The sequence below is a fragment of the Daucus carota genome, chromosome 4 (genome assembly GCF_001625215.2).
Source record: "Daucus carota subsp. sativus chromosome 4, DH1 v3.0, whole genome shotgun sequence".
NCBI lineage: Eukaryota > Viridiplantae > Streptophyta > Magnoliopsida > Apiales > Apiaceae > Daucus > Daucus carota.
Window position 1 is genome coordinate 48,755,625 of NC_030384.2, and position 12,252 is coordinate 48,767,876.

At 33.3% G+C, this 12,252-nt stretch overlaps 2 protein-coding genes across 2 annotated transcripts; one reads left to right on the plus strand and one right to left on the minus strand.

Moving 5' to 3' along the window:
- Positions 1 to 1,978: 1,978 nt before the first annotated feature.
- LOC108218866 (mannan endo-1,4-beta-mannosidase 2) lies at positions 1,979 to 7,102 on the plus strand. Its single transcript, XM_017392008.2, has 5 exons — positions 1,979 to 2,911; positions 3,368 to 3,565; positions 5,831 to 5,953; positions 6,070 to 6,281; positions 6,540 to 7,102. The coding sequence occupies exons 1-5, from the start codon at positions 2,549 to 2,551 to the stop codon at positions 6,934 to 6,936; spliced, it is 1,293 nt and encodes a 430-aa protein (XP_017247497.1). The 5' UTR covers positions 1,979 to 2,548; the 3' UTR covers positions 6,937 to 7,102.
- Positions 7,103 to 7,208: 106 nt separating this feature from the next.
- Positions 7,209 to 8,156, minus strand: LOC108218867 (uncharacterized). Its single transcript, XM_017392011.2, has one exon. It carries the CDS (start codon positions 8,055 to 8,057, stop codon positions 7,443 to 7,445), a length of 615 nt encoding a protein of 204 aa, XP_017247500.1. The 5' UTR covers positions 8,058 to 8,156; the 3' UTR covers positions 7,209 to 7,442.
- Between the last annotated feature and the right edge of the window lie 4,096 nt (positions 8,157 to 12,252).

Consider the following 12,252-nt stretch of genomic DNA (forward strand, 5'->3'; position numbering starts at 1 on the left):
TACATAAAATAGATATGTATAAACACTGTTTATGGTTCTTATGTTTCTTCTCGATTACAACCCACTATTTTATTCAATTTTTAAATATCATATCATCAAGCTCATTCATGATTCATTTTCATTGAACCGCGAGTGGAGTACACACCCTCCGATTCACACACACGATGACCATTTGTTATAGTCTGGTAATCTGTAGTGTGCAAGCTATCGAGTTTTTTACTTTAATGGCTGCTGTGTATAAACTCGCAAAGTTTGATGGTTTTCTTAAAAATAAGCCTACCAAATATCATTGGACTGTTTGGACCACAGTGGCGTTTTCTCTCTTGTAGTATAGTGGAGAGCATCATGAGCTTGTCTGATCTTTACCGAACAGACTTTGCGTTACTTTTTGTAATTTACAAGTGTGTTTTCCATTATCGTTTTGATCAAAATAATGTTCTGGATAAATTATGAATGTTTTGGTATTATTATATATAAGTTATATAAGTTATGAGTTGTGAGTAAAATATTCTCATATCTTTATATTATTTTGAAATTCATCTGTCCAAGAAACACAACGCTGAATAATAATATATTTGTAGTTAGTTGAGAAAAAAATTGTAATTACTATTTATTTATGATACTTTCTATATTTCCTAAATTTAGGTGATTATGAATTTCAGAGTATCAAGCTCAATTCTATAAATTTTAACTAGTTATTGTGGCCAATTAATCGAAATGCTCTTAGATTCTAATTTCATTAGTTTTCGAGATTTCAATAAAATATCGTGTATCGAAAAAGAAAGGGGGACAAAGTACAAATAACGGATATGGTTATTCCAAAATCCAAAATGAGCCACGTATAACTTCAAAACTATAATCCCGAGTCCCGACAACCCAGCTTTAAAAAAAGGCCAACATAATTCACTACATTGGGCCATTTTGTTCCAGAGTGGACCAAATTATAAGAGCTGATCCAGTGGTGGCTAGAGACTGGATCACGAGATCCACAGTCCATGCTTGTCATAATTTCTAAAATAAATAAATAGAGAAGCCTCTAATAATATTTTCTTAATAGAAAAATATTAGGCGCAACGTCGCACAAGCAAGGGACCAAACGCCAACCACGGGTCCTGACTCGTGATGTTTATTTGATTTGTGAAGTTGAACTATAATACAAGTCTTGAGTATAAGACTCGTCCGAACCATCTAATCTGCATATATATACATCAAGGAAAGTTCATCTTCTCCATGCATTTTTCTGAGAAATATAGGGGTTTGTCTTATTTAAAAAAAATATTTACAATTTATAATAAATGATGAATGTTCAAAAATAAATGAACGAGACAACAGAAAATAATAGTATAAGTTACACAAACAATCATCATTATGCATTAAGGTAAAAACCCTTATTTTGAGATTAAATTGTGCTTTAGGTTAAATTCATTTATAATGTCCCTATGGTTCATAATCACTGTCATGACATGCTAACCAATGAAAAAGAAAGACGATAATGTACTAAACATAGTAACAGAAACAAAGGATCCGAGGGATGGTCCATGTAATTAAATAAAACATAGTAATCGACTTCTTAGATTTACTTAATTATAATAAAAGTTTCAAAGTCTTCAAGAAAATCCAAGTGACTAAGAAACATCAGATCTTATTAGAGCATCTCCAAGAGCCTCCTTGTTGGCTCCTAAATATAATATAAAAAATGTGGCTCTTAGCAATTTAGGAGAAAGTTAAGAGTGTAAACTCCAACAATACTCTCTATATCTCTTCTCTATTTCATATTTTATTCATATATTGGGCTCCACTACAACAAAAGAGAGTGAAAGATGGAGGTGAATTGGAGGGAAAGATTTTTTTATTGTAAAAAAATAAGTTAGGAGCCATGTGGTGGCTCTTAACTTTGAGGAGAGAGGAGAGAGAAACAAGAGGCTCTTAAGATTTAAGAGCCACTTAAGAGTCTCTTGGAGCAACATTTTTCCTCTCCCTCCTCAAATCTCAAGTTAGGAGCCTAAATGAAGAGCCTCTTGGAGATGCTCTTAGCAGCTATCATCATTTGAATATTACCATCTCACCTATTCAACCTTAGAGTCTTCACCCAATTAAGTTTTATAGGTATTGTGTATTGTGTTGTCATATGTTAGGTGTACTTTCTCATCTATCTGGGCTCACCCCACCTCAAAAGTCTCGATTTTGACGTTATAATCTTCATTTTTGTTACGTTTTAATCATTTCTAGCTCAGAAATTCACATTCTCTGGCCCCCTTTATTTTTTTCTATTTTTATAGACCTAGTTGGTCCTGGAAATGGTGCAGATTTAGCTGAATGGGCGTTTGATTTTTGGAGTTTAGTTGTGTTTTCTTGTTGTTTTTGGCTGCTTTGTGTTGATTTGGGATCTGGGTTTGCTCAAAGATTTTGTTTTTATGTGGGTTTTCCGTTGATTTTGGAACTATATAGATCCAAGGCTCAAACCCTAATGAGTTCTTGAAAGTTTTTCTTTTTTGAGTTTTTAGGTCAAAGGGTCTCCAAGATTTCTTGTTTGTAAAGAATAGGGAAAATGGTGGCAGGAAATAATCTGTTTTACCCAATTGTTGGATTTGCATCATGTGTTGCTTTTATATACATGTCTTTTGGGGACTTGTGGGTTGATATTCATGGTGAAGCTGAGCAGCCGTTGAGTTTTGTGGAAAGAAATGGGACACATTTTATGTTGGACGGCAGGATATTTTACATTAATGGGTGGAATTCATACTGGTTTATGGACCATGCTGTGAATTCGTATAGCAAACCAAGAATCAAGCAAATGTTGCAAGCAGGTGCGAAGATGGGTCTCACGGTGTGTCGAACTTGGGCTTTTAATGATGGTGACTACAATGCACTCCAGATTTCCCCTGGTCAATTTGATGAGCAAGTATTCAGGGTAAATATTTGTGTATCTACTGTTGATTAAATGTGTTTTACTTATTTGAATGTTACTTTCCAATATGTGGTGCACTAATAATTTATATATGTGTTAAGGGGTATGTTAAAAATTTGTTTCTCTGCAACTTGGGAATGTGTAATATGATTTAATCTTAATTTTTGGAGTAACGAAAGATTGTTAAAATTATATTACATCATTTGTTTGGAGTTATTTTTAAAAATCCATACCACTATACCAGCAGTAATTTTTGGATTTGTTGCTGTTGTCGGATAACCATCCTGTGCTTTTAAAATGACATAAGGTATTAACAGCAGTTTCTAACTTCCATGACGTGTCAATTCTGATGGAGGTTTCATTTCATTTAACTGTTATTTGGACCAACTGTATATATGTCCCACTAATTGTCAAAATAGCTATAAAAGAATGTTGCTCAATGCTTAAATATTTTTGCAGGCCCTAGATTATGTCATTGCAGAAGCCAAGCAACAAAAGATCAGGCTTCTGCTTGCTATAGTCAATAACTTACAAGCTTATGGAGGCAAGACTCAATATGTTAAGTGGGCATGGGAAGAAGGCCTTGGTTTAAGTGCCTCTAATGATTCGTTCTTCTATGATCCATCCATTCGTCGTTATTTTAAACACTATATCAAGGTAATATTTTGTTTTATATCATTCTTCATTATATTTAATTGTTACTCTGTACTATTTAAGTCACTACTAATTAATCAAATGATATAAATAAAGCGCACACGCGCGCGCACACACACACACACACATATATATATTGTATTTAAGTTCCTAGTATTTCCCCTGCGAGTTGTGTTTGATGCGTATATTATATCCATGTTACTGCTAGTATAAGCTTAAGAATTTAGGTGCTATTGCTAAAATTTGAATGTGATTTAAAACATCAATTTAGTGGGGTTCAAATTCTAATTACAGTTAATCTAAGATTATAACATCAGATCTTCCACAAAGATGTCATAGCTAGATTACACAAATTCCTGGTATATGGAATTGGATCACTTAATTTTATTCCCACATTGGCACATTGCAAATATGATACCAAAGTGGCGCTTCAGTACTAATAGAGTCAAATGAAGGTTTTGTAGCTATTGACTTGGTGACAGTGAATGGGAGTAATTACATGCATGTGCAGATTTTACCATCACTATATGTTTACAAATGCAGTTTCGCATTTAAATATCTGTGTATCATGAAACTTTCTTCTTTTAGATGCCAAAGTTGACCGGAACTTCAACATTCGGTAAAGGATTTTTCCTCTAATAAATTGTTTCGCTACTGAATGTACTTGGCTTCTCAAATGTCCATGTAATCTCTAGCAGAGCCATTACTTTCCAGAAGAAAGTGTATATATAATCTCCCTTTAATCTTTATGCACCTTTATTGTCGATAAAGACGCTGCATCACTGCATATTAAGGCATATTTCTCAACTAAGCATATAAACCAAATTAACATATAGGCACTGCATCTCAGAATCGAACACAGAGAAATAATAAGATTTGTGTGGCTTTATATTCGCCTCTTAGTAGAATAAAATCATATCTTACAAATAAAAATGGTCAAGCATGACAATGGACAACTATCCACAACAATAAGTATTATTTTGTCCCTTCTTGCATGGAAGCAAGTACCATGACAACTAAAGCTGCCATCTGCTTCTCATTCAATTCTTTCTAACCTTGCCAACATATACATCCTCTATTGTCGCCTCAAGTACCACTTGCAACTTCCTCTCCTTACTCAGCAGTCAACACCAAGAAACAAGCCAGAAAACCAACTGCAGAAACAAAATCCGCTTTCCACTTGGAACTCTTTGGTCCAAGGCTATTCCTGCGGTGATAACAGTGATGATCTTTTATTGCGAGTTTAAGATTATGGAAATTCTTTATGGAGTAATGATTATTGACTAGGTCACAAGAATTTAAAAGGTCAATTAACTTCAAATTTTAATGCATTTTTACAATAGAGGACAAGTGCTTTTAATTAAGGGGTTTGAATGGGGATGATACTGAGAGAACTATGGATGAGTTTAGGAGTGTATATATATGTTGGGTGATCAGGTTTCAAAACTTTGGCAAGCTGGTCCAGAAAGTTCATGGATTTTCAAAAAATGGTTTATACAAGTATGCTGGATGGTTGGTTTCAGAGATCTGGGCTTATGTTCTGGGTGAGAAGGAATGTAGAGTGTTAAATATAGGAAGGTGGTAAGAGATTGTGATGAGCAACAACAGGGGATGGTGGTGGTTAAGTGGGAAGCTCTTTCATTAATTTCTAATTAGAAATTCATAATATTTGTGCAGTAGGACATCAGGTCCTGCCACCCCATTGAATTTTAATGCAACATATAAATTTGAACCTAATTAGAAAAATTAAATGACCTATACCTTGACTAAAATAATTGGAGAAGTAGTCCCTGAAGCCAAAGGTTATGTTTGTTTGATAGGCAAAAGTATAAAATAGGGTGATAATCCTTTAAATTTTGAATCTCATGTTTGTTTTGCAAAATTTGTTGAGATATTCTAATCCAGGGATTAACGGGATAAATAAGAGAGGAGAGGATTAGTTAATAATTGGTCTAGACTAAGTATTTTGAGAAATTAACTCTATTTAAAGAAAAATGCCCTTAAATATTTAATTTAACTTGCTTGTTTTATTGAAAGAAGGCCAGAAGGGTATGATTGTCCTTAAATATTTAAGAGCTCTAATTTTGCCTCCATATATTAATCACATGCAGCGAATACTTGCCTTTGTCCCCTTCCAACCCAATGTTTTAGCTAGTTATTTCACACTTTTTTGCACATCTTATAATTTTGGTGTGCTTGATAAATTACTGTGAGGATCCTGACACGTTGAAGTATTTCCCTGATTTTTGCCAACTCATACTTGCGCAGACTGTTCTGACAAGAAAGAATACGATCACTGGAATTGAGTACAGAGATGATCCGACCATTTTTGGATGGGAGTTGATTAATGAGCCCAGGTGCATCACTGATGCATCAGGCGACACCCTTCAAGTAAGCAATAGAATCTGAAGATATACTTGACTACTGATAGAGTAGCTATGACTAGTGGGATATATAACATAGCCATGAAATGATATTTAATATATATTGGTTTCATGTTGTCACAGGAATGGATAGAAGAGATGTCATCTTTTGTGAAAGCAATTGACAAGAAGCATTTATTAACTGTGGGCCTTGAAGGATTTTATGGCCCTAAAAGTCCGAAAAATTCAACTCAAAATCCAGAATTTTGGGCAGCAGACCTTGGGACTGATTTTATTCGCAACTCAATGCCTTCAACCATAGACTTTGCGTCTGTTCATATATATCCTGACCACTGGTATTTTTATACAAAACTTTCAGTTTAATTTGCCTGCATCCGATGTTAAACAAAGTGTTATTTCTGGACATTACCTAGCTATAAAAACTTGTCGGTCATGAGCTCTAAATTTTTTGCTCGTCATTTTCTTTAAGTCTTTCAAATCAAATTTTTGAGCACACTAGAGTATCCTTGGTATTGTAGTTCACTTTAAGTTGGCAGGGCTCATATTTACAGTTACACCTGTCTATAAGCGATCTGATCTGTTTCTTTGTGTAGGACTCATGTGGAAGATTTAGAGTACAAACTAAATTTTGTGTCTAGATGGATGCGTTCTCACATTGAAGATGGTGACAAAGAACTCAAGAAACCTGTGATGTTCACTGAATTTGGATTATCCAGTCAAAACAAAGGTTTTAACCCAGCTCAGCGAGATAGATTCTACAAAATTGTTTTCGATCTCATATATGAATCTGCTAAGAAGAAAGGATCCGGAGCAGGGTCTTTTGCCTGGCAGTTCTTTGTTGGAGGAATGGAAGAATACAACGATGAATTTGGGATTGTACCGTGGGAGAGACGATCCACATATAAACTGATAACCGAACAATCATGCAGACTGGCAAGAATCGGAGGAGCACTTCCCTGGCAAAGTGAGTACCTCAAGAAAGTATGTTGACGTTGATTGTAAACTAGATGGAATATGTGGGTTGATTTGAGATCACCCAAGGGAGGAAGATTACAGTTAATTTTGTACCACTTCTTTATATATAGAGGTAGATATAATATGTAACACGAATCATGAATCAAGATGAGAAACATATACTCAGATTTTCATCTCTCAACAGTTGTGCATGCTAGCAAAGTCATATTTTCATGTAATTCACTATTAGTATGGATGAGAGAAGCACAAAAAAGCACAAACTGAAAATTTAATTGAAAGAAAAGATATAAAGCAAAACACAAATCCTGTAGTTCATTATATATCTAACAAATTCATCCAGGCAATACATCAAACACCTTTAAACAAGTTGAAAAAACCCTAATATAAACCCAAAAATTCATCACATCTCTAGGAATCTCATTCAGGCAATCATCAAACACTAATAAAACCCTAACATAAACCCTGTAATTCATCACGACTCTAAAAATCTTATTCGGGCAATTCATCAAACACCTAAGCTTCTAACCACGTTTCGCCAATCTCGGCGAAACCCTGACCCCAGTCTCCCCATTCCCCTTGCTCTCCCCCTTTTTCTTTAACTTCTTCCCCTTCAATTTCAACTTCTCAGCCACCGATCCCTCCGATCCAGCTTTTCGAGACCTCGTCGCCACACGATCAGCTCCAGCTTTCTCCTTTTTCATCCCACACTCCTCCGCGACTTTCTCGAAATCATCCACCAGCTTCCTCACCGCACCGGGCTTCACGTTCTCTTCATCACTCTCCTCATCCACCAAAAACCTCCGTTTCCTCTTCACCACAAACGGAGCCGGCGGCGCCTCCGGCGAACTTTCCGGCGAAAAATTCGCAACCACGTCCTCCTTCGCCTTCTTCCTCTCCGATCTCTCGTGCTCCGCTTTGATCTTACTCACACTCCCTTCAATACGCCCCTGGAAACGGAGCCGCTTCCCATTCAATCCCCCCATCGACCAGTGCGCTTCCTCCGCCCACGACATCAGCGAGTCGAGAACCGGCGCCGGCGGGTCAACTCGCTCCTCGCTGAACTTGACGTCGGTGTAGTAGCGAGGGCGGGGAAGGCCACTACCGTAGAACTTTCCGGGACCTAGGGCTACAACCATGGCTACCACTAATTGATTGAATTCGCAGCTCTGAGAGAGATCTGTGTGTATATGTGTGTAATAGCAGCGATTGTGTTTTATGGTTGGTGCAGCAGTATCGTTGGGGGTTTATAGATGGATTTTGGCGGGAATTATGCCGCGTAAAATTTACGCGAGCTTGTGGGCGGGAGATTGGTTTTGTTATTCTAGCTATACGATTCGATTTATTATTTACACACTATATTATATAAATATTTTTATGTTAAATAAATTATTTAATTTTAATATTAATGTTTCTCTATCATAAATTATTTTATTATCTTATATTAATTAATTAAGTAAAATTTTAAAATTTTCAATATACGTAAATAATATAAAATTTGTATATTTATTTTATGATAAATACGTTTATTTCATTAATTATCTTATAGATATCTTCAATACATATTATTATTATTATTGATTAACAATCCGAAAATCAAGTTTAAATCTGATACATTAAAGATATACAAATAATCAACTTATCCGAAGTTAGATCAGCAAAAAGAATTGGATCACTGCTGCACCACAATTTAGATAATTTACTGCAAATTGAATATTTGGATCAGATTTGTCTCTGATGACGCAATGCAAAGAACATGTTATTAGTTGAAAAGAATACATTTTTCTGATTAATTAAATTATAAAGATAATCTTATAATATATTAAACCGTTGTGTTTCGCTGACGTGGCCCGGCAACAGCACAACGTTTTTATTATGGTGTTTGTGTTAAATATTTCTAATTGAAAACTTTTTGTTTTGATCTAGAGTTATTAGTTATTTCTTTTATTAATTTAAAATTCATTAACACTATAATTTTGTTTACTATTGTCTGCACTTCATTTTAGATAAAAATTTAAATTATAAAGCTTAATTCAGCAAGAGAATATTATAAAAAAATGATTATAGATATTTATTTAAATTTTAACCATCCTAAAAATTAGTGGTAGAAAATCAAGATAACAAGTAAAAGGAGGGGAAGGAAGCGTCTTAATATTATTCTATGCCACTCGGGTGGGAAAGTGATATTTTATCGAGGCAAGAGGAGGGCATTTTTTTCAAATGGGCCCACAGTGTCGTTGCTATGAAATTACCTACCCTTTTCTCTGCGTTCCTGGTAGGCCCATTTTCCTTCCGGACCAAGGCTCTAATATTACTGGATACGAGTAATAGTTACTAGTACTAGTATTCTAATGAGCCACTTTTATGGTTTGGTGACAATTGTCTTTACCTGCCGTAAGCCGTATTGTATAAGCCCTGTTTGGCTGAGCTTTTTAAACATTTTTGAACTTGCCAGACAGAAATTCATATCATTTTTGATTTGTATGATAAATTTATAATTAAATCATAATTTTGTTGTGATTTATTTTTATTTTTAAGATTTGATTTTATAATATATAAAATATCGTATTAAAAGATAATTTAACATTTTTTGTTATTATATTAATAATTTCTATACCGAATAAATCATAAACAATAAATATCTAAACATATAAAAATAAAAATTACATCACATCTATAATATACTATTAAAGCCGAAATATTAAAAGTTTGGTCGGTCGGTACGCGGGCTTTTATACGGACTTTTATAACTATACTATTAAAGCCGAAATATTAAAAGTTTGGTCGGTCGGTACGCGGGCTTTTATACGGACTTTTATAATTAGCGGGCTTCAAACTATATTAGTGGGCTTCAAACAATATATAAACAAATCGAAACATAACGGGCTTTTATACGGACTTTTATAAATTGCGGGCTTCAAACAAAATTAGTGGGCTTCAAACAAATATAAACAAATCAAAATATAAAATAAATATACGATCAAAACATAAAACAAATAAAAAACCTATTTGACTATACCAAAACTAAAGTCAAACCTCAAAAAATACTATACTGTTAAAGCCGAAACATTAAAAATTTGATCGGACGGTACACAGGCTTTTATACGAACTTTTATAATTAGCGGGCTTCAAACAAAATTAGTGGTTTCAAACAAAATATAAACAAATCAAAATATAAAACAAATATAAGATCAAAATATAAAACAAATATAGCGCATATTTGACTATACCAAAAACTAAAGTCAAACCTTAAAAAATATATACGCATATATACTATACTATTAAAGCCGAAACATTGAAAGTTTGGTCAGTCAGTACCTGGGCCAAAATACGGGGCCATCTATATACCAATTATTCTTTTTAACTAAAATATGTTATTTTTTTATATTTTCTAACTAAAAAAACTCCATTCTTTAAAACAACATCGAAAAATATAGTAATTACCTTTTTAACAACCTACGTTATCTTTTTTACATATTCTGACTAAAAAAACGGATCTTCTACGATTAACACGGGATACATATATCATAATTTTATTCTCACAATAATATTAGTTTATTATACTATTAAAGCCGAAACATTAAAAGTTTAATCGGTCGGTACTTGGGCCAAAATATGGGCTACTTATATAATCAATTATCTTTTTAACTAAATCTATTATCTTTTTTTATATGTTCTAACTAAAAGAACTCAATTTTCTAAAAATAATATTGGACAACATGGCAACTACTGTTTTTAACTAAAACACATTATCTTTTTCAGAATCTTAACTTAAAAATCGATTTTCCAAAAATAACACATGCAACATTCATATAAAAAAGATATTATATATCTATATTATTATACTATTAAAGCCGAAACATTAAAAATTCGGTTAGTCGGTACTTGGGTCAAAATACGGGCCTATCTATATACCAATTATTCTTTTCAATTAAAATATGTTATCTTTTTTTATATTTTCTAACTGAAAAAACTCCACCATTTAAAATAATATCAAGTTACAAACACTACAACAACTAGCCTCTAAAAATATATTTCTTTTGGTGTGCTAAGCTAAGAGGTTGTGTGGAGAGAGTTTGTACAATATGTGTCAAGAGTGTGTGTTACAATTGTGAGAACACACATGGGGTATTTATAGGTTTTTCATAAACCAACCATGGTTAACGAGTTGGTCCTGGACGAATTGAGTTCGTCCTGGATGAATTTAATTTAACTGTGGTTAGTTAAATTGAACTTGCGCCAGAACAAATACAATTGCTGAACTTGCGCCAAAATACATATATATTTATATATGTATAAAGAACTTGCGCTTGGCAAGAGAGGTCAAAGATTGCGCCTTTGACTTGGTCAAAGGTTGCGCTTTGACCAAGCTTGCGCCACCACAGTGCTTAAATATAGTAATATTGTAAATCTATAACATACTATTATACTGTTAAATCCGAAACATGAAAAGTTCAATTAGTCGGTAGGTCAGTCGAGTTCGGTGAGCCGGTTGGTATTCGACTCACGAACCTCTTTAATTTATAACATGTTATAATATATTTTTTATTATCTATTAAACCAAAACATTTAGGTTAGTATGATGGATTGGTATTTGGTTTTAAGTGTCTTTTTAACTTAATATGTTCCATACTATATATTAATTATCAATAACGAAATATTAAAAGATTGACCGGTTGATTTATATCTGATTTTATAGATCTCCATAAATTAATATAACATGAAAAAAAAACGTATTTTAACATTCTTCGTAAAATATATATGTTCGATCTAATTTTTAATAAGCCATTTGACGAAATTAACTGTTAAGAATTTATCATCTGTTAAATAAAAAAATTATTTAATGATATTATTCTATCATAATTTTATTCTCACAATAATATTAGTTTAAGTTAAAATAGATACGATAAAATAGCAAATATTATAATCGCCCGTGCATTGCACGGGTTATAAGCTAGTTTATAATTAATTTCTCATTTATAAATAATAAACACTTTCTTAAGTTACGTCAAACGATTTCATAACTGAACAATAATTTAACTTTCGAGCTACCACTAATTGATATTTATATTATTTAAAAAATTTCATCAACCAACACACATATAATTAGGTGAGATTTTATGTAAATAATTTAATTCCTAATTCTGGCATCGCATTTGCATGATACAAATTGTTCTGCCGATGACAAAAATATTTGTGATCGAAAGGGTACAATTTTTGGTTCAGAAGTACAAAAAATAGCTATCCGTTTTCTTTCTCCTTTTGCTTTTTCTCCATTCGTTTGTTTGCGATAGAGACGTGCTACATTTAATAATCTCAGCGAAAGTGCCTGAC

What these genes read in the sequence shown, in the direction of transcription:
- LOC108218866 (XM_017392008.2), top strand. Translation starts at nt 2,549, where the DNA reads ATGGTGGCAGGAAATAATCTGTTTTACCCAATTGTTGGATTTGCATCA. An exon ending in ATTTTAAACACTATATCAAG is followed by an intron (nt 3,566 to 5,830) that starts GTAATATTTTGT and finishes ATACTTGCGCAG; the next exon opens with ACTGTTCTGACAAGAAAGAA. An exon ending in CATCAGGCGACACCCTTCAA is followed by an intron (nt 5,954 to 6,069) that starts GTAAGCAATAGA and finishes ATGTTGTCACAG; the next exon opens with GAATGGATAGAAGAGATGTC.
- LOC108218867 (XM_017392011.2), bottom strand. Translation starts at nt 8,057, where the DNA reads ATGGTTGTAGCCCTAGGTCCCGGAAAGTTCTACGGTAGTGGCCTTCCC.